General features: G+C 42.5%; 1 protein-coding gene across 1 annotated transcript in view; it reads left to right on the top strand.

Moving 5' to 3' along the window:
* Nucleotides 1-16,884, top strand: part of CNTNAP2 (contactin associated protein 2) — a 2,049,865-nt gene extending 2,032,981 nt beyond the window's left edge. The window contains exons 23-24 of the mRNA XM_057731238.1: nucleotides 5,320-5,400; nucleotides 11,661-16,884. Coding sequence (XP_057587221.1) covers nucleotides 5,320-5,400; nucleotides 11,661-11,860 — 281 coding nt within the window. The 3' untranslated portion in view covers nucleotides 11,861-16,884. The remainder of the gene's footprint in view (nucleotides 1-5,319; nucleotides 5,401-11,660) is intronic.
* The last annotated feature ends 5,969 nt before the right edge of the window (nucleotides 16,885-22,853 follow it).

The raw sequence follows: 22,853 nt of genomic DNA, 5'->3' as shown, positions 1-22,853 counted from the left end.
GGTTCAGAGTTCTTAGTTTATCACATAGCTCAGCTGATGCTGTCATCACGTGGAATTATCTTTGTCAGATAAAATGCCTCATGTGCTCACTTTTGAAGCCAGACAAATGCAGTCAGAAACATCTGTGGCCTCCCCAGACAGCCCACCAAACACAGAGAAGACAACTGGGCTAAATTAGGTGGTCGCCTTAAAGAAGGTGATGATCCAATAGAGCCAGCGTCGACCCCTGCTTCCACATCAGAGGCAGTTCAGCTTAGTGCCTCGCAAGTGGTTTCTGGAGCCAATTCCCTGGGTTCAAACCCTGGCTCCACCACTCCTTGGTCATGGGACCTCAGGCAAGTGTTTAGCCTCCAAAATGGGATGAATACACCAATCTCACAGATTCACAGGAGGATGAAATGAGCTAATCCATGAAAAGGATTTAAACAGTGCCTGACTTGTAGGAAGTGCTCTTCATGTTATCTCCTAAACAGCTTGCTTCTGAAATTTGAATTTCATATGAATTTACTTTTTGTGCTCCACGGTAGAAGGAAAACACTTCTAGGCTGATTCCATCATAACAAACCACTTGCTATTCTGGGCTCCAGAGAGTTTTATGTGTGAGGAAAGTGTAGTCCAAGTAATGAGTAATTTCACATAGTAATTTCCTAAACGTTAGAGCTTTACGGCGCATCTGTTACCTATAAACAACACGCATGATGACTGGGAGTCTTTGTTGTGCGATGTCCCTTACCTGGTGGCAGGAACGGGGTGGGCTCTAGCTGACCGAGGAGGGCTGCGCCCTTGCCCCGCCAGGTGCACAGACAGAAGCGGTGCAGATTAGACTGTGTCTTGCTTTCCTGATGAAGTCTTCCTAGAACGTTGCAAAGGGCAGGCAAAGGCCTTTAGAAGGGGAATGAAACATTCCTGGTTTCTGTCCTTTGGAGGTAAGAAGGTGTATTTGTACTCACCAGGTCCTAATTTCTGACCATTTTACTGTATCTGCATGATTACAAGGAACAGCTCCCCCAGGCCTGCTCTTACAAAGTGTGTGTGCTTTTCCCTTTTTTTCCGACCTGAAGCTGGATGAAGGGAAAGGGCAGATGCACCAGTGCTGAGCTCTCAGCTTGCTTCCCAGGTGGAAGACAGAGACGACGGGAGGGAAGGCCGTTTGAGTGTGTGGAAGTGTCACTGTGATCATGTCTGAGTGTGTTTGGGGGCCTGGGATGCCTGTGCCTTCTCTGTGGGTTCTGCAGTGTCCACAGGCTGTTTAACAAGCACGTCCATGGGAGAAGGATCCCCCGCTATCAGTTCCTGCAGTGGTGTGTCTGCCTGTCCCTGCTGGGGGGAGGCAGGGAGGAGAGCTGATCTCTGGATGATGGGGCAAAGGAAACAAGGTCTGCCCGTGTAAAGGGGGTGACCAGACAGGATGTGTGCAAGGGAAATAAGCAGAAGCACACTTCCTTGACACACTAAATCAAAGCTGCAATAGCACCACACTTTGGTGTTATCATATAGTGTGTCAACTGAAAAAAAACATGCACAACCAAAAAGTTGAGAATTATGTTTTATGCAGTGCACATACTGAGGACTTAAGCCGGGGAGACAGACTCTCAGATAGCTCTGAGCAACTGCCCAGAAGAGATGAGGGAGGAGCCTGGATATACGGGCATTTTTACAACCAAAACAAGTAGTTGGAACATCAAAAGGTTACTATTAATTAAAGAAAAAATAGACATCTCAAGTTAATGAATTTAGCAATTTTTTATGTATGGGAAGTTGCAAGAGTCTGGCCTCATGGTAATCATTCCTTTGATATGTACCTTGACTATCTAGAGGCAGTATCCTGTTTTCGCCATCCTGAATCCCCTCGGGGCACACTGTGGGGGTGGGGGTGACTGAAGCCTTGATGTCCGCAACATCCTTTGGCAGATGACATTCTTTGTCCACAAGTGTCATTTGGGGATCCAGAAGAAAAGTGTATTGAACACGGTCTTTGCCTATTTGACACAAGTCTGGTCCTGAGACTTAATACCTAAAGTCTATTTTGCACCTACTCATGACGTTTCTCAAAATATAGGTTCCCTGATGCTCCAGCACCCCTGAAAGGGCTCTGCTCTCCCAGCAAACTTGGAGGAGGTGGGGGGGGGGCATAAAGGTCAGCAGCAGAATGGAGCACGTGCTGTGGGTGAGGTCTGTGGTTTGTCCCCTTCCGTGTCTCTGGGTTTCTTTATGTGTGTTTCTAAGAGGATGCTGGTACCCGGGGGAGAGGACGGTTACGATGAAATCGTTTGAAATGCACACCTATTAAAGTAGCCAATGGGTCTGCATGGCAGGGTGAAATAGATTTGTCTCCAGGGAGTTAGCACTCACTGCATTAGGACAACCAAGCTCAAGTTATACATAAAGCCACGAAAACAGGGATGCCCGTGCAAACACAGGACCCAGCCCTTGAATTTCATGGGGACTTCTGTTGGACCTGGGGGTTTTCCACTGATTGTTTTCTGATAATAACCAGACTCGTGGACACAGGAGTCATTAGCAGCTTTTCGGTATTCAACATGTTCCTCTCCTTTGTCGGGAAAGAGTAAGAATGCTGCCTTACTTTAAGAGGAGAGTTGCGTTTAGGTAGCTGACTTTCAAAAATTGTACCTGCACGGGGGACTTTATTATTAGAAGAGGCTACACAAACGTTTATACAGCTTTTAATGAAATGACTTTAATTATACCAGGCAACGAACATCCAATCAGCTCTGCTACTTGTCTGTATTATTTGTCTTTTGGGCTGAAAATATAATTAAGATTGGCCCCTGCCTTTAAAAGGATGAATACCATGTAAGGAGTGACGAGAAAGAAGATGATAGCCCTTGAAAAGAGGGCAGACACTTCACCTGAGGTGGCTGAGGATGGTTTCAGGAAAGAGGCAGGATGTCCTGACAGAGAGTGCCACGTGGATGAGCAAGGACACGTCCCACGGAAGCATCGGGAATCCGTGTACTTAGAATGTTGCGTTGGAAAAGTGGTTCTGTGAGGAAGGAGGATGGAGAGAAATTCAGCTCAAGGGAGGCCTTCCTCCCCAGGTCAAGGAGTTGGGATTTTATAACAGAGGTGATCCTCGGGTATTCTTAACGTTCTAGCTCTTACTATTCTCCTTGGGTCATCTCAGGTCCCATCCATACCTTCCAGTACTGTTTGTATCAGTAACTTCAAGAGAACCAGAGAGTGGATGTGAATCTCTAAGCATCTGTGTTTTTCTGCAGTTTTGTGGGCAAGCATGCAGAGCTCTCTTTGGAGCAGGAACTGTACTGTGTCCCACCATCCATGTTACCTGAAGCAGAAGAGCAGTTTTGTAGTATCGTGAATACCAAACAACAGAATAATGACAAAATTGCCTCTGTAATTTTTTTGTTACGAATATATTTTGAAGACTTATGTTAGTGACATTTAAGGGTCAGGAGATTTCTGTGTTTATCAAAAGGAGATGAGAAATATGGCCCCCTCACGAACTATCCAGGTGTCTACTAGGTGTCACCATATATCCTATAGGCACCTCATACTCAATGTGTCCAAACAAAACAAGCCCCTCACCCCCCTAAAAAAAGGCTCTTCCTTCCATAGGCCCTACCTAAGCTAAACTGTCTGAAAGCTGGCATTTCCTCAACAGCTTACCTGTCTGTGTCTTCCTAGCCCTTGAAAGGCAGGATAGGGAAGATTTTTGACTTTGAAACTAACCCTACCTGGGTGTTAACCCCAACTAAGCCAGTTACAAGCTACCAAGCTTTTGACTTTTCAGAAGGATGTGGACCAAATAGTCTCCATGGAAGGGTAAACACAATGTCAAAAGACCTAGAAACTATGCCCCAGATGAGCAGTGAAGGTGTAAACCCTTATCCTTGAAAAACAGCTCTCGGTCTTCAAAGGATGGTTGACATCAGGGAATTATGTGTATTGATAACCAGATCTTACTGTGTCCTATGAGTGTGTGGGTTACAGCATAGAAGCTGCCCCATAATTTCAGGCAATTCACTATAAGTAAACAGGGTTTTAACCAAAACCACAGCCATGCTTCAAAGCATAGTGTTTTGACTGTATAAACCAAACTCGTCAATGAGGCATGGAAAGTTCTCGTTAATAACAATTTTCATCTTTTGTATTGTTTACTGTAATCCCCAGCACTTAGAATAGTGCCTGACGTGTGGTAGGCTTTCTGCAAAGGCTTGTTGAAGTAGGGAGAGAAACAGGAAATTTATTAGGCAGGTAATATTCTTTTCAACACATACGATATTATCCCCTTACAAATTCCTAAAGTGTACAGTGTTTTACTAGAGCCACGTAAAATATTCATTTAAAGAAATGATTACTTTTTAAAACAAAAACACTCATTTGAAAAGATACATACACCCCAATATTTATGGCAGCAATATTTACAATAGCCAAGATATGGAAGCAACCTAAGTGTCCATCAACAAATGAATGGATTAAGAAGATGTGGTACATATACACAAAGGAATATGACTCAGCCATAAAAAAGGATGAAATTTAGCCATTTTCAACAACATGGATGGACTTGGAGGGTATTATGCTAAGTGAAATAAGCGAGACAGAGAAAGACAAATACTGTACGACATCACTTATATGTGGAATCTGAAAAATACAACAAACTAATGAATATAACAAAAAAGAAGCAGACTCACAGATACAGAGAACAAACTAGTGGTTACCAGTGGGGAGAGGGAAGGGGCAAGATAGGGGTAGGGGGTCAAGAGGTAAAACCACTATGCATAAAATAAATAAACACAGGGAATATAGCCAATATTTTATAATAACTGTCAATAGAGTATAACCTGTAGAAATTGTGAATCACTATATTGTACATGTATAACATATAATATTGTACATCAACTATACTTCAATTTAAAAAAAATTTTTCTTGATGATTACTTTCTAAACTAATGCTGTAAGCTCCTTGGCAAATATATCCAATGCCGCCAGTTGTGAAAGGAATAAAAGTGGATTGGAGGCAGATTTCAGCCAAACTTAAGAATAGGTATTCTAATACAGAGAATTGTCTGTCAGTGGAACCAAAGCAGGCCAGCTCAAGTAGTTCTAAGATTTTTTAATGTTCCTCGCAAAGAGGAATACTGCTTATCTGGGCCTTGTGCAGAGGAAAATGGCAGGTGTAAAGTGGCTGTGACTCCTGTGGGAAACAGTAACAAAATGGGTTTAGAGGAATGGAGATCTCATTTGGGAAAACAGGCTGTTGAAGGGTTGTATGAAAAAATAGGTATCAAATTATCTGGGATAAATGATAAACGTGACTTTTCATTTCTTCCTCTACAGCCAGTGCCGATTTTCCCTATAACCCAGGACAAGGCCAGGCTATAAGAAATGGAGTCAACAGGAACTCGGCCATCATTGGAGGTAGGTGACGTATGCGACGGGCTTTCCTGTGGCTTCTCACCTGTGGGGAGCAGTCCTTTTCTTTTTTTTAACATATAAATTTCTTAATTTATTTGTTTATTTATTTATTGGCTGTATTGGGTCTTCGTTGCTGCACACGGGCCCACTCTAGCTGCGGCGAGAGGGGGCTACCCCTGGCTGGGGTGCGTGGGCTTCTCATTGCAGTGGCCTCTCCCGTTGCGGAGCACGGGCTCCAGGCACGTGGGCTTCAGTAGTTGCAGCACACAGGCTCAACAGTTGTGGCTCACGGGCTCCAGAGCACAGGCCCAACAGTTGTGGCACACGGGCCCAGTTGCTCCGAGGCACGTGGGATCTTCCTGGGGCAGGGATCGAACCCCTGTCCCCTGCATTGGCAGGCAGATTCTTAACCACTGTGCCACCTAGGAAGTCCCAGGAGTAGTCATTTTCAATAAAGCCATAGTCTAGGGGAAAAGGAGCTTTCTGGATTTGTACTTTATTCATTTTGCTGTTTGAATATGACTAAAGATTGAGAAGCACAGATGTGGAGAAAGGGTGGTTATTAGTGTAACCTGGCTACTTTTTATGCTGACTGCTAAAAAAAACCAACAGTGGTGGGGAGCTAGCCAGCATCAGAATACCTGAGCAGGCAGTCATGGCAACAGCCAGGACGTTTCTTTATGCCCTCCAGACTTTTCCAGTCTCATCCTTTCGCATCCCAAATGGTCCAGGGTAGCTTACTACAAAACAGGAAGGACTATGCCAGTCTGGTTTCAGTCATCTTAATAAGAATGATCAGAACATTAATAAGCCAGAGTCTCTAAAATATCGCAATCTTTTCTCCCCACCGTAGATACGTGCAGAATCATTTGACTCTCCCAGTATGGTTTCTCGTGTTTGGATCGGTATCGATAACTCTGTTGCCTGTTGCCCTCTTCTATCTCTGCCTCTTCTGCCTTATTTCACAAAGATGCCCTGCCTCTCTGAGTATAGCTAATATTGTAAGCTTATCAAGGGTTTTAAACTCAGCTGATCAACTCACCTTAGTCAGTTGGTTTGTTTTCCACAGGAAGAAAGTAGACACCTGTATATATGTGACTGTGAGATTAGAATGCATTCAAAACAGTGCTCAAAGCACATTGTTCAAAGTTCTGGTATAATGCTTATCCTCATTGTTTTCGCTTTTTTAAGATCAACTTTATCGAAGTATAATATGCATTTGTTTAAGTGTAACAGACACATACACCCATAACCACAGCCACAATCAAGACACAGAACATTTCCATCCACAAAAAGTCCTCCTGCGCCCCCTTTGTAATTCTTCCTTCCCTGTTCCCCACTTGCTTTTGTCACATAAGTTACCTTTTGCCTCTTTGAGGGTTTCATATAAATGGAATCACATAGTATGTAATCTGTTGTGCCTTTCACTCAACGTAACGTTTTTGAGATCTATCCACATTGTTGTATGCAACAATGGTCTGTTTATTTTTATTGCCAAGTTGTATTCCATTGTATGAATGTATTATAATTTGTTTAATCTGCTCACCTGTTGACAGTTGTTTGGTTTGTTTCCAGATTTGGGCTATTTTGAATAAAGCTGCTATGAATATTCTTGTCCAAGTCTTGTGTGAACAAAGTTTTTTTTCTCTTTGGTAACCCCTAAGAGTACAATTGCCGGGTTATAGAAAGTGGATATTTATAAGAAAGTGCCGTATAGTTTTCCAAAATGGCTGAACCATTTTACGCTCCCATTATCAATATCTGAGAGGTCAAGTTGCTTCACGATCTTACCCACACTTGGTGGTGTCATTCTTTTTTTTTTTTTTTAACAGACAATAAACAGCATATATTTAGAGTGTACAATTTGGTATCCCAATCTCCCAGTTCATTGCCCCCCAACCCTCCCTGCTTTCCCCACTTGGTGTTCATGTGTTTGTTCTCTACACCTGTGTCTCTACTGCTGCCTTGCATTTCCTCTTTCATAGTTTTTACCATTTGCCTATGTATTCAGGTGCTCCTATATTGGGTGCATATATATTTATAATTGTTATCTCCTCTTCTTGGATGGATCCCTTGATCTTTATGTAATGTCCTTTCTTGTCTCTTATAACATTTTTTATTTTAAAGTCTATTTTATCTGATATGAGTATTGCTGCTCCAGCTTTCTTTTGATTTTCATTTGCATGGAATATCTTTTTCCATCCCCTCACTTTCAGTCTGTATGTGTCCCTAGGTCTGAAGTGGGTCTCTTGTAGACAGCATATATATGGGTCTTGTTTTTGTATCCATTCAGCCAGTCTGTGTCTTCTGGTTGGTGCATTTAGTCCATTTACATTCAAGGTAATTATCGATATGTATGTTCCTAGTACTATTTTCTTAATTGTTTTGTTTTTGTTTTTGTAGGTCCTTTTCTTCTCTTATGTTTCCCGCTTAGAGGAGTTCCTTTAGCATTTGTTGTAGGGCTGATTTGGTGGTGCTGAATTCTCTTAGCTGTTGCTTGTCTTTAAAGCTTTTGATTTCTCCATCAAATCTGAATGAGATCCTTGCTGGGCAGAGTATTCTTGGTTGTAGGTTCTTCCCTTTCATCACTTGAAATATATCATGCCCCTCCCTTCTGGCTTGCAGAGTTGCTGCTGAGAAATCAGCTGTTAATCTGATGGGAGTTCCTTTGTATGTTATTTGTCGTTTTTCCCTTGTTGCTTTTAATAATATTTATCTGTCTTTAATTTTTGTCAATTTGACTACTATATGTCTTGGCATGTTTCTCCTTGGAATTATCCTACCTGGGACTCTCTGTGCTTCCTGGACTTGGATAGCTATTTCCTTTCCCATGTTAGGGAAGTTTTCAACTAGAATCTCTTCCAGTATTCTCTCAGGTCCTTTCTCTCTCTCATCTCCTCCTGGGACCCCCATAATGCAAATGTTGGCACATTTAACATTGTCCCAGAGGTATCTTAGGCTGTCTTCAGTTCTTTTCATTCTTTTTTCTTTATTCTTTTGCACATCAGTGATTATCACCATTCTGTCTTCCAGGTCACTTATTCGCCCTTCTGCCTCAGTTAATCTGCTATTGGTTCCTTCTAGTGTATTTTTCATTTCAGTTATTGTGTTGAATATCTCTGTTTGTTCTTTAATTCTTCTAGGTCTTTGGTAAACTTTTCAATCTTTGCATCCAGTCTTTTTTCAAAGTCCTGGATCATCTTCACTATCATTATTTTGAATTCTTTTCCTGTAAGGGTGCCTATCTCCTCATCATTTAGTTGTTTTTCTGGGGCTTTATCCTGTCCCTTCATCTGGTACAAAGTCCTCTGCTTTTTCATTTTCTCTATCTTTCTGTGGCTGTGGTTTTCAGTTCCGCAAGACGAAATACTGCTGATACTGCTTGATACTGCTGTCTGCCCTCTTGTGGAGGAAGCTATCTAGGAGCCTCCTGTGTGCTTCCTCATGGGAGGAACTGATGGTGGTGGTGTCATTCTTCTTAATTCTAGCCATCTAGTAGATGCGTAATGGTAACTCATTGTGGTTTTAATGTGTAATTATCTGATGACTTGTGATGCCAAGCATCTTTTCATGTGCTTCTTGCCACTTGCAAATCTTTTGTGAAGTGTCTGCTTAAATCTTTCCCATCTTTCAAGTAGATTTTTTTGACTTCTTGCTATTAAGTTGTAAGAATTCTTCTTGCATTCTGGATACAAGTCCTTTCTCAGGCATATGCATTGTGAATATTTTCTCCCAGTCTGTGACTTGCCTCTTCATTATCTTAGTGGTATTTTTTGAAAAGCAGGAGATTTTAATTTTGATAAAGTCCAATTTTTCTAACCCTTTTATAGTTTGTGATTTTTTAAAATTCTTTCTAAAAAATCTGCCTACCCCAAGGTTGTGAAGATTTTCTCCTATGTTTCATCCTAGAAGTTTTATAGTTTTCATTTTTATTATTCAGTCTGTAATCACTTTGAGTTAACGCCTATATATAGTGTGAGATAAAAGTCAAAGTCATTATTTGCCAAATGAATATCTAGTTATTTCAAGATTACTTCTTGAGAACACTGTATTTTTCCAATGTAATTTCCATGGCACTTTTGTCAAAAATCAATTGACTAAGTATGTGTACGCCTTTTCTCTGGATTTTATTCTGTTTTGGTGAGCTATATGTCTTTCTTTGGCCAATACCATGCTTACTGTATTGTTGTATCTTTACAGTAAGTGTTGCAATAAGCAGTGTAACTTCTACAATCTTTTTTTTTTTTCAAAATTATTTTGACTATTCTGGGTCCTTAGCACTGCCATATAAAATTCAGAATCAGCTTATACATTTCTACCAAAAAAAAGTGTGCTGTGATTTTCATTGGGATTGCATTAGATCTATAAATGAAATGAACATCTTAACAATAGTGACATTAAAATATGGTATATTCATCCATTTATTTAGGTCTTCTTTAGTTTCTCTCAGCAAGGTTTTATGCTTTTCAGTGTACAGTCTTGAACAACTGTGTTCTGTTTGTTCTAAGTGGCATTTTTTTATTACTTTCATTCCCAAGTGTTTCTTGCTAATACGTAAATATACAAATTTCACTTTGCTAAATTTACTGTTAGTTCTAGCAACCTTTTTTTATATATTTCTTAGAATTTTCTGCATAGACAATCCCATCATCTGAGAATAGAGTTCTTCCTCCCAATCTGTATACTTTTTAGTTTCTTTTTCTTGTTTTATTGCACTGTCCAGGGCTTTCAGCTCTTAACACATTTATCCATGATTAATACATTTAGGGGGAATGTATTAATCTTTCACTATGAAGTACAAATTAGCTGTAGATTTCTCAGAGATGCTCTGGTTGAAAGTGTCTTTTTTTTTTTTTTCAGATCTTTATTGGAGTATAATTGCTTTATAATGTTGTGTTAGTTCTACTGTACAGCAAAGTGAATCCGCTGTATTTATATGTATATCCCCATATCCACTCCCTCTTGAGCCTCCCTGCCAACCTCCCTATACCAACCCTCTAGGTCGTCACAAAGCACTGAGTTGATCTCCCTGTGCTCTGCAGCATCTTCCCACTAGCCATCCATTTTACATTTGGTGAAAAGTGTATTTCTATTGAGAGTCTCCTGACAGGCTTTATAGTGAATGGGTGTTGAAGTTTGTCATATGCTTTTGTGCGCATCTATTAAGATTATCATATGGTTTTTTTCTCCTTTATTTGTTTAATGTGGTAAATTACATTGCTTTATTTTTAATAGTAAATCAATCTTACATTCCTAAAATTAACACCACTTTGTCATCATATATTCTTTTTACCTGTTGCTGGGTTTGATGTTAAAATTTTATTAAGAAGGGATATGGCTCCATCATTTTCTTTTCCTGTAACGTGTTTGTCTGGTTTTAGCGTCAGGATAATGCTGGCCTCGTAAAATGAGTTGAGTGGTATATCCTTCTCTGTTTCCAGACAGACGTGTAGGACTGGTATTACTTCCTTAGGTCAAGTTTGTTAATAGTGTTTTTAGTGTCTTCTAAATTCTTACTGATTTTCTGTTTAATTGTTCTATCAATTACTAAGAGAAGAGTGTTGAAATCTCCAAATATAATTGTATTTGGTTTAATTCTCCTTTCAGTTTTGTTAGTTTTTGTTGTTGCTGACTGAAAAAAATGCACAACCTAAAAGCTGAGAATTATGTTTTTATTCAGTGGACAAAACTGAGGACATAAGCCCAGGACACAGCATCTCAAATAACTCTTGAGAGACTGCTCCAAAGAGACAAGGGGAGAGCCAGGATTTATAGGAGGTTTTGCAACAAAGACCAGGTAGTCAGAATATCGAAAGATTACTATTCATTAAAGAAAACCAGACATCTCAAGGGAAGCAAGTAAGCACTTTTCTTTATATGGGAAGATGTAAGAGTCTGGGCTCACTGAAATCATTCCTTTGATATGCACCTCAGCTCTCTGGGGCCAGCATCCTGTGCTTTCTCATCCTGAGTTTCCTCAGGGTGCACCCTTCGGGGGCGGCTGCAGTGTCTGAGGGCTTGATGGAGGGCATCCTGTTTCTTTCCTGAGTCCCCTCAGAGCTCAGCCTCGGAGGCGGCTGCAGCATCCTTTGGTCACTGCCACGGCAGGCAACATTGTTCATCCACGTTGTGGCTGTGGCTTTGGAGTTCCGTGTTTTGTATGGGAGAGGGTAGCATTGAGGGAACCATGGAGAAGTGGCGAAGAGCGTTGGAGAGAGATACAGGATGTGTTTAACTTCTAGTTGCTCTCCTGTCTCCACCAGGGGTCATCGCCGTGGTGATCTTCACCATCCTCTGCACCTTGGTCTTCCTCATCCGGTACATGTTCCGTCACAAGGGCACCTACCACACCAACGAGGCCAAGGGAGCAGAGTCAGCAGAGAGCGCGGATGCGGCCATCATGAACAACGACCCCAACTTCACAGAGACCATTGACGAGAGCAAAAAGGAATGGCTCATTTAAGGGGCGCCTCTTTGGCTGTGGGATGGGGGCGGGAGGAGTGACTGGGGAGGAGGGCGAGGGGACAGGAGCACCCTACTTCATACTCCTGAGCACATCCTTAAAATATCAGCACAAGCTGGGGAGGAAGGCGGCAGAAAACTCCTGAGACTGATCGCCACAAAGAATACTTTTTGATATTTCTTTATAGCTGAGTTTCTCCTTCTGTATCAAAACAAAATAATAACAAAAACCGCTTTTAGAGTTTAAGCAATGGTTGAAATTTGTAGGTACTATCCGTCTGATTTTGTGTGTGTTTAGAGGTGTTCTAAAAACCCATGGTAACAGGGCAAGTTTTCTACAGTTTTCAGAGCCCTTAGAATGTGGATATTTTTTCTTGAGCAAAGCTGATGCACATATACATGGCTTCCAGCATTTTCTTCCTTTTACCTAGAGTCAGCCTCTAATGGGCTATTGTAGTAACTAGTTCGTGTTCATAGAATATTTCTTTGGTGTCCTGTGAATTGGAAAAGGAAAGAAAGAGACAGGGAGAACCTGTGATTCGCCCGTTTTCAAAGACACCTCAGTCTGTGCCAGTTCTCTTGAGAGTTCCCGCCGGGCGCAGCTAGGGGAGGAGCAGGTGTGGCCCCCCTTGTGTGACAACATGATCAGGGCAACCGAGAGCAGCTTTCAGAACCAGGGGACGCAGTTTCCTGTGGGGACCGTTGGTTTTACTTTTCATCGGCTTCTACGAGATAGTGTGGTTCCACGTCTGCCGTCTTAGCCCTCCCCAGTGTCAGTGGCTATCAGCTACGATACCTGGTGACCAGCTGTTACGGAAGGTTTTCCCTCTGCTCTGCCTACAACCTGTTGGGTTAGACTGTGTGTGTGTGAGCACATCAGTGGGGAGTTAGAGCCAGGTGTTAAGATTTGTTTGCTCTGTTTCTTTTATAGTTGGTAGCAAGAGTATGGACACTTCCTAGGGAATGCATAAGTTAGGTTGCTCTTCTTATTTTGCTTTAAATCTCTAGTCTTCAAGCCCCTGTGACAGCATCCTAGCGGACAGTGTCCTCTGAATGGACGAACCAAAATAAAGCCAAGCTGTGATTGCCACTGTTACTGCTGTTACTCTGGAATCATGTGGGAAACCCTGCCGTATTTCAACTCATCTACTTCCGTGTATTGTTTCATCCTAAATAGACACACTGCCGTGATTCAGGGACCTTCTTTGGCAGATACATTTGAAGCTCAGGTTCATCACAACCTGGTAACTGATTATCGCTTCTCAGCGAATGGACATGTCTGGTCAAGCCGACCTCAGTTTAATCAGGAAACTTGATCAACTAATTCTGGCAAGTAACTATCTATTTAAGAATAATCGCTTGGGTGTGTAGGCAAACGGGACAATGCTCCTATTGGAGCATCCAAACAATAATTTCGTTTATTTATTTTAAAAAACGTTTACACAAAAGTTATTTCTAGAATGACTACATCTATGAGTCTTACAGTTCAGGCTGTTAATAAGGACGTCAGAATTTTTTTAGACTCCAATATTTTGAGGAATTAACTATCACGTTTTTCTTCCTCCTCCTGGATGGAGGTAAGATGAGGTTAAAAGGCACTGATGCTCTTGCTCTGATGGCCTGCCTCGAGAAGATGGAAATTCTAGTTCATTTGGGTTATATGTTCAGGATACCAGGGACGCCTCATTACGGGAGGACTGCAGTTTCTTGAGTGATGGAAAATGTTACCCAGAGCTGCACATGGCACCAGTGCCTGGCACAGCCCAAAGGAGACAGTGGACCAATCAATTCACGTTCAAGTCAAGGTCACAGAACAAAAGGGAATCCTAGTGCCCTTTCACAGTTGCAGACCTCAGGCACTATCATAAACACCCTTTGTTTTAAAAGGTCTTGATCATTCTTCCGTAAAATGCATTTAACGTGAAAAGCATTTATGATGACCAAATAGTAGAACAATGTGATATTTACAAGTGACATATTGAAAACAAAGGTTATTTATTTGACCAAGATGACTGCCATTAAGGATTCTTTTATTTATTTTCAAATCAAAAGACCAAATTTTAAACACTGTGTTTAAAAATGTTTCTGATTTCTTAATACCTATTTGATAGGTACTACTTTTGCCCTTAACAAATAGTGCCAGGTGGAAATTTATTGCTTATTGCATAGCCCTTGATGGCTTCTTTATACATTGTCTGAGCACTTTCCCTTTCTTTCCAAAATTATTAAGAAATTAGGACAATCAAACATAGCCCCTTATACTAAAATGTCTTCACCTTTTCTCTTCTCTGTCCTCTTTCTTCTTTCCTGCCACAAAAAGTGGAAAATAAAACCTAACACTTCTCCCCAAATTTTCAAACATATGGCACCAGGGTGACTGCAGGATCAGTGTTTCTCCCACCTCAGCGTCATTTGAGACTTACAGACGCATGACGTGGCCTCTGCCCTGAAGGGGGTTACAGCCCGGCCAGCAGACAGGACACAAAAAAATGGATCAGGTATTAAGTAATGAAGTAAAGTGCCAAATGCGTGCTGGAAGTTTTCTCTTTGGGACTGCAATCCTCACCCAAGTTCCTAAATCTATTTGTGAAGGCCACATACAGTACCTTCTAAATGCTAAATCATTTTGTTCGTGTGCAGAAAAGGAAGCAGCTCTTTTTTCCAGCTCACCAGGCAGTCATGACATTATGACCCAAGCTCAGGGCCCAGTCCTGCCTTGTCAATCATATCCTGCAAACCTGGCGTCTTCTATCCCAACACCTCAGCTATCAAGCATAAAGAGGCTAGCGGTAGTCTCTTTAAATGATAACAGAATCAGAACAAAAACAAAAAGTTTTCTCTAAATATGAGGTTGTTTTAAAGTTTCTGGGGAAGCTGATGATTGATTTGGGGTTGTTTGTGCAGGAAGCATCCTCTGTGTATAGAGCAGGCATCTCTGTTTTGAGTTGCCGGGACTGGGGATGGTGAATGAATTCAAAATCAGTGCCAATCTAAGCTCTCAACATATTCCCTTGAGCCCAAGGAAGCTAGCTCAGGAGGTAAGAAGTTATATTCTAAATTCTTCTCTGGCCCTTCTAGTATATAAAACAACATTTCAAAGAACTGCTCAAAAAAAAAAAAAAAGAGAGAGAGACCTGTTGTGTGAGAGTTTTATCGAGGATCTGGGGATAAGAGTTTGAGAGCCTTTATTGGAAAATTTCCTGTTGCCCTGCATTTGACAATAAGCATCCTTTACTAAGAGGAGCAAGATCTCAGAGCCACAAGAAAAAGAGTTGGCATGAGCCTGAGTAGATCTTAATGTTGTTGTTGAACATCTGTGGGGCAGCCACCAGGTGGCACTGAGAGCTGGGCACAAAGACACAAACCATAGAAAACACCAAAGGAAAAGCAAACAGCTCCCGGTTAGGAAAACGCAGTGTCAGCATAGTGTCAGGAGGGAATTATTAGTTCTCTCTGTAACAGGACCCGTACTTTTCTCTTCTTCCACGCGTTCTTTTTTGCCCTCTCTTTTCTCTTATTGTGTAAACGTTTTCATGGTCTCTTGAGGTCTCACACCTCCAAACCATTAGCACCTGATTGGAACCGCAATATTTTTTTTTCCTTTTCACCATCCTGCCAAGCAGTTTTCAAAAAAGAAAGGCAACAATGATCACGCTGAATTCTGGTGAGCCAGCCAAAATTAGATCTAAATTGCTAGTCCCAGTAGTGCCACCTCATCCTGAAAGAGATGAGAAACAGTGTGTCTAACCGATTTGGGCTAAAAAACCAACAGGCGCCCTTTTTAAAATGATGTTTCGGTGAGAGTGGATCCGGAGAGTCAGCTGATGGAGTCCCAGCCCCTCCTCTCTCCCTGATGCACTCTGTGACCTCGGCCAGAGCACGGAACCTCTGTTCCTTTTTGCCTCGTGTGTAAGATAGAGCTGTTTTATCTACTTCCTAAGACAATGGTGAGGTGCCCTGGATTCTTGGCTGTGGATGCTTTGAAACCCAAATATAAAGGCCAAAGTCAGTGGACCTATTGGAAGACTTACTTTCCAGCACGTGGTTGTAAGTCACTTCAAAAGAAGCCACGCGGCCTTGTCCAGGAGTGTAGAGACATGAAGCATTGCTGTGCAGTTACTAGATTAGGAGTCAGGTAGACCGCCAGGGAGCTAACCCGTCGACACTGGGAGATGCAACACAGCCAAAGGCCAGAGAAATCGGAACACCGTGTGTGTAAAGCCCTCAGTTCCCACCTGGGTGTGACGTGTCGCTCACGTATGCCTCAGTATGATTGTACATAAGACAACACTGAAAAGCAAATGTGACTGTTTCACGTCGCCCAGTGGCCCTGTGCCCACACTACACACATCCTGCATGTTGATGCTGGAACCTTTAAATTTATTTCACAGCAGTATTTTTTGGATACGAGTGGTACGTGAAACTCGTCAATGAAACAGGGAAACCGTGTTGAAAAGCTGGTTATCTCCCATGGAGCAAACACTGGCAGAAGGTAAGAAAGATACCTGGGCACACAGGTATTAATACCCAACAGGCACTTACGAGTTTATTTTCCAGATGAAAATGTGCTTTACAAGCAGGTCTACTTAGATGGGCTGCACCACTTTCTGAGTCTCAGTTTATTTGCAGCAACTGTTGGTTGGACTCTGAGATGGTTGTGGAAACGTGGGGATTCCTCCCATCTTGGAGGCCAAGAAACAGTTCTCAATGTTGCTGATTCTACTGATTCTGTTTTGTTTTGTCAGGTTTCTTTTTTTTTTTTTTTTTTTTTCAGTGAGCATGGTGAACTGCAGAGGTTAGAGTCGTGAAAAGCTGGGCTAATATTCTTTCTGTAAAGTCAATTAGGCTTCCCTCCCTGTGAAATAACATGAAATTTCACTCTCTAAAAGCAACAGCATGTAAACTAGAATGAAAGAAGGAAATTATGTATGTATGTATGCCTACTATTCTTTGTGAATGTCTTTCATTTAACTAAAATTATATTAGAAACCAGATTGATAAATAAAAAAGTCCAAAATAGTTTTAATTATCCTAAAAGCGATTCTTTGTGTTTTCTTCCATATGATTCTCTTAGAAGCTGTTTTCAACCTTCAGCAAAGAAAGTGCCAGGCACTGAAGTACGTGTCTCTTTGGAATATAATCTTTCCAAAAGCTGTGGAGATGCAGTCACTGTCAAAGACAGGTCTCACGTGGTTGCATCCATCCCCCATCGATAACCTCCATCTGCTGCAAACGCCTCCCCTCCCCCATTTTTCTTAAAGTAGCTTAATGGATATTGGCTTCATGTTTCAGATTAATTTACACACAGCTTGGCAAAATGTGGTTAGAGTTACATGATGTCCAGAATATATTCTTTTTTTTTCTTTAAGAACTTTTATTGAGATACACTTGACATACAACTGCATATATTTAAAGTGTACAATTTGATATTTTTTCTTATTAGTAATGTATATATGGCAATCCAGAATATATTCTGAGCCTAATTTGGGATGAGAAAGTAAAGCCAGATAATGGATAAATGGAGCCCAGGCCAATGAACTAGGTAACAGGGATTTACAACGTCTCTGGAGGTGCAGACCTTTCTAAATGCCCTCGTGTACATTAAGAGCTGCGGTTCTTAGTTACTAGTCCCATATTTTAGTCTTCAGTTACCATTGGGAAGGCATTTCCTGCTAATCAGTTTTCAGTGAAGCATTGAAATGTACACCAAATAAGTGTGAATTCCAGTTAAAAGCCCACCCTCTCTGTACTTCAGCGATTCCCGTGGCCAATCAATAGCAATAACTCTGAAGTCTATTTAGAAGGCGCTGTGCCCTGAGGTTCTTTGTCATGATTCTGCTTCAAGAGTGTGATCCATCAGGTGTGGGGAGAATGTCAGAAAGTCCCCTGAGAAAAGAAAATCAGCGCTTGTAAAAGCTCATAACAAACAAATTTTAAAAGGATGAGCTGGCCCATTCAGGATTTACCATCTGCAGCAAGGGCACCTGAGCACCACCTGCCTCCTCCCTTCCCCAGTCCCCCTGCCGCCAGCCGTGTAGACACCGAGATCAGTAAGCTCCAGGAAGACAGTGACTTATTTTGCAAAAGGCAATAGCTGTTCAATGAATGGGGAGTAGAGGAGCAGAGAAGGGTAGGAGGGAGAACAGCAGGGGGAGAGGTACATTGAAGAAAACATCCAATTTTAGTCTTTGTCGGTGATGGCATAGCCTGATGGACTTACCAGAAGACAGAAAAGAGGGAACAATTGTGTTATTTTTTGAAAAAGAGTTTATGTCCTCCCCAAAGAACCTGTGTTTGAAAGCTAACTAAGGAGAGCACGTATTGTATGACTCATCATTCACATATGCATATCTTGCCTTGGTCACTATGAGACCATGAGTTCAGAGAAACCTGGGCTAGATAATCCCTGTACTGGAAGATTCCTTTCTACTAGCAACCCTTCCCCTCCCACAAACATGGAGCATCCCTGCAAAGGACCGCAGCTCAAAGCAGTTTGCCAGGAAGAGAATGCAAGGTTGGTTTGGTTCCTTCCACCCTCCACCCCGCATTTCCATTATCGTTCCCTTCATCTTAATTCGTCCTCTGGGTACACAGTGAATAAAATCTCTTGGCACAGGTAAATAAGCACATATGTGAAGTCTTCACCAGAGTAATGAAGCCAAGTTTTTTTAAGTCCCTGGAACCAAAGTGTGAGAAAGTTAGTCATTTCTTCTAAATATAGAAATTCAAATTATAAAATGTGAATTAAGATGTGGCAGAGGCAGAGCAACTAAGCCTGGGCGCCACAACTGCTGATCCTGCACTCTACAGTATGAGAGCCACAACTACTGAATCCCTGTGCTGCAGCTACTGAAGCCTGAGGGCCTAGAGCCCATGTTCCACAACGAAGAGTAGCCCCCGTTCGCCACAGCTAGAGAAAGCCCATAAGAAGAAACAAAGCCCCAACGCAGCCAAAAATAAATAAATAAATAAATTTATTAAAAAAAAAAAAAAAAAAGACATTGCAGAGATGAAAAAGGCCAAGATGATGAAATCATGAACTTATTTTGTCAAAATGTTGGAAGATAAAATTCTTAGGTCTAGGAAGGCGATAGCTAAAATGGAGCACAAGGGCAAGCTTTTAAGTCTGAAAGATATAAAGGGTAAATAAGAGCTTACTCCCTAAGACCTAGTACAGCAGGACTAGGAGGACCCTTTGAAGCCAGGAGTGAACTCTGGAATGTTTGTAGTAGCCAGGAGTTGTCAGCGTCTGAAGTATCTGTCAAGTCGTTATTTAAAATAAGGTGGAATATGCTTGGAATGCTGTATAGCCATGGGAAGTCACTAACTAGATATACGCACAGCAACCTTAAACCGTGTATCTTAAAAACAGTACAGAGTGAAAAAGAAACACAATTAGATTCATAAAACAATGGAATTTATTAACATTACAAACCTACACACAGAACAACAAAACGTCTGCAAGGATCCATGAATCATTAAGGATATGCATGTGTACTTACATCCTTCTAGAAACTATATGTTACAGAGAAAACAAAATATGAGTCATTGCCTGTGGAATGGTAACGAAGGAAATGGGAGTGGGGATGGGTTGGAAATAAAGTAAAACAAAACTAAAAACCTGATTGTGAGGATTATCATCAGCTTGACTCTCAGCTCCGTGGGGGTTGGAGGGGGAGAGAGAGGGGCGGGGAGGACCAGCATCCCGTCCAGGGCAGCACAGTTAAGTCACGAATGCCAAGGGTTGAACGGATGGCAGGAAACGTAACAGCTAATACAATCAATCACTCACTCACTCACTCAATCAATCAGTATTAGTAGATGAACAAGGCACTGCGAAAGGGCAGTGACAGCAGAGCATTTCTGTTCTTTTAAATCCAATTACATTCCCTGTATTGTGGAACCGAAGGAAACGAGGGTGGGGGGTGGGGGGCAGGGTCCGCCCTCCTGTTCTCCAGATGAGCAGGCACCGATCCCTTCGCAAGGATGGGAACCAAGATGCCGCCCCATCCGCGGATGACTCCGCCCACAGCCTGACTTCTCTTTCTCGGGTGAATAAGATCTGTAACTCGTGTCACATGGAACCAGAACAGCACTTCTGCTGGTCAAGTGCTATTTCTGAAGCTGGGCCAATGGGCAGATGTCCCCATTCTGTACTCAGTGTAAAGAAAACATTCCTGTAAATGACAGATCTTGCTAGAAGCACATCCGGGGCTTTGTCAAAAATACAAGAAGCTTCTGTAATATGTTTCCGGATCATCACAACTCCTCTAAATTAAATTTACAGAGTTCATTCGCTTTTATTCCAAGAAGTAACCATGGTGTTCCCTTTAAATCATTACAAGTAGTAGATATATTGAGTACTGCCAGACCTGTCATTACAAATCCCAGCTTAAGCCCTGCAGAAGTGAACTCCAAAGTTTAATTGGTGTCCCCGTCTGGTGTTATGAAATACAAGTCCAGAACATATAGGAAAGAAAAATGAGTTAATGTGGATCATCTTAACATGAAACCAGCTAATAGAGAAAGCAGGTAGCTGAATTTATTCTCAGTCAGAATAACTTGCCTTGACACCTGTACTGTATTATGTGATTGATGGGGGGCGGGGGTGGATTATTCTTCTCAAGAAGACAACTTATTTTCCGGGACAAGTGAGAAGGAAGAATAGCAGACATTGGGTCATGTGACAAAATTACTTGGACGTATATAGATTGCTGCACTGGCCACATCCAGACATAATCACTAGCAGACGCTCCATGGGAGGAGTCCCCTGACAAAACCAACGGTCATCTATGATGTCACCTCTGCAAAGGTGGGGCGGGGATGTCACGGGGACATCACAGCTACACTTTGGGGCCACTGCCCTCCATATATTAGTTCAAACTTTTCAAAACTTAGTCATTTTCTGTTTTTACCACCTTTAGGGTAACCATTTTGATTCACGGGAAGCACCTCCTCCCCTTGGGAGAGGGCATTTGCCAAGAGCTCAGGGCTTCAGGCCCGGCACCCACCACCCCCAGGGAGCGGAGCTGGGTTGCACTAAATAAGGTCCCACCAACATCTCATAGAGAAGCTTTACCTGACGTCCTGTGCCTTCTCTCCACCTCCTAATGGTTATGCATGAACCGTAACTTCAGGGCCCAGGGCTGTCCCCACCCCAGTGACCCAGCCTCACTCACGTGAGCTCTTGCTCTTCCCTGAATATTAATCCAGGGCCACCACCAGCCCTGCATCTACTACAGAGGATATCATTTGGGAAGGAATTTCCAAGAACTATCCCCACATGGCCATCGGACCATGCAGTGTACAACCCTAGCCAACTGATAGCTGTATACCTAAAAACCTGAATGATTACAGGCTTAGAAAGATCCCTGGTTATAACATAGCAGCTGCATACCTGACATGACACAGTGTGCTGTGCATGTGTGCATTTCACCCGTGTTTTTTTTGGGTAGAAAGCTATCAAAATAGAATAGGAAAAGATAATGGGTTTCTGATGGCACTGAAGCAGGGAGCATCACATGGTGGGTATGAATCCCCTGGGGAACAGCCCTACCCTGAGAAGAGAAAGGCTGTGGGAGACCCTATGGCATCAGACTAAACTGCATCTAGGTGGGACCACCACTCATCTCACCCTAGAATGGGGGACCCAACATTTGGGGTACAAAACGCCTATTCCAACCGCACGAAGGCCATCAGTACACAATGGCATGCACACACACGATGGTTTAAACCCAGCCCACAAGACAAAAAGGGGCTTTCGGAGAGACGGGTGCTGGTCTAGGCCATGTGGAACAAGCTGAGCTCACATTTAAAGAGGAGCAGCAGTCAGTGGGGAAAACACGTGTTTACTGGAATAAGCAGATTCGAGGGAATTCTCTTTCAGGAGGAAGGCAAGTGATGAAAGTCAGCATGAAAGATAAGAGAGCTTCATGAAGTGGGTGGGCTACACTCAACCAATAATGCGCGATCCTGCCAGATCCCAGTGCTGGAAAAGGGCTTGTTCCCCAACGAGGTCTCTTGACTATTTTACTTCCAATGGAAGCTGAAGTAGCCATGGAGCCATGACCTTCCACCCTAGATGCTGAGTGCAAAGAGCACATCCATGGGACTCCTGTGGACCTCCAAACCCACAGAAATCCTCCGGTAATTTGCATCAATGCACTATGAGTGCCCTCTCGCCAAGAACAGATCAGAGTAAGATGTATTCTTCAGCACAGTTAGCAGGGATAGGAACTATTCTGAATACCACCCACGTCCTCACCATAGGAGGAGGTGGGCCCTGCTACGTAACAGCACACAATGGAAACCAGTCTGAGTACAAGCCTGTGAGCTGAGACAGGGTGCCTGGCTGTGTCCCCAGCTGACCCGGAACCCGGAAATAACTGAACCCTGGCGTGTCATAATGATGCCTCTATAATATCTAGCAAATGGGTGTATTAGTTTCCTACAGCTGCTGCGACAAATTACTACAAACCTGGATGTCTTTAAACAAAAGAAATGTATTCTCTCACAGAAAACCTGGAGGCAAAAGGTTTGAAATTAAAGTGTTGGCAGGGCCACACCCTCCCTCTAAAGGCTCTAAGGAAGAATCTGCCTTCCTCTCGAGCTTGGCTTGTGGCTGCATCACTCTAATCTCTGCCTCTGTCTTCACATTGGTCTTCACGTGGCTCTCTTCTCTGTGTGTCTCTTCTCTTCTTATAAGGACATCAGCCACATTGGATTAGGGGCCTCTCTACCCCAGTATGGCCTCATCTTAGACCTAAGTTCATACACAACGACCCTATTTCCAGATCAGGTCACGTTCACAAGTACCAGGAGTTAGAACGTCAATATACCTTTTATAGAGGACACAATTCAGTGTCCGTACAATGCAAAGGGTCAGTTCTATTGGGAAGGCAGAGCAGACACCCCTGTTTTTGTTCCATCAGGAAGTCGAATGGTGCCATGACCATAATATGTGTGTAACACTGGCATTCTTGATGAGATGCAAC

This window comes from Hippopotamus amphibius, chromosome 4, assembly GCF_030028045.1.
Source record: "Hippopotamus amphibius kiboko isolate mHipAmp2 chromosome 4, mHipAmp2.hap2, whole genome shotgun sequence".
In the NCBI taxonomy this organism is placed as follows: Eukaryota; Metazoa; Chordata; class Mammalia; order Artiodactyla; family Hippopotamidae; genus Hippopotamus; species Hippopotamus amphibius.
This window is presented reverse-complemented; position numbering and strand designations above follow the sequence as displayed.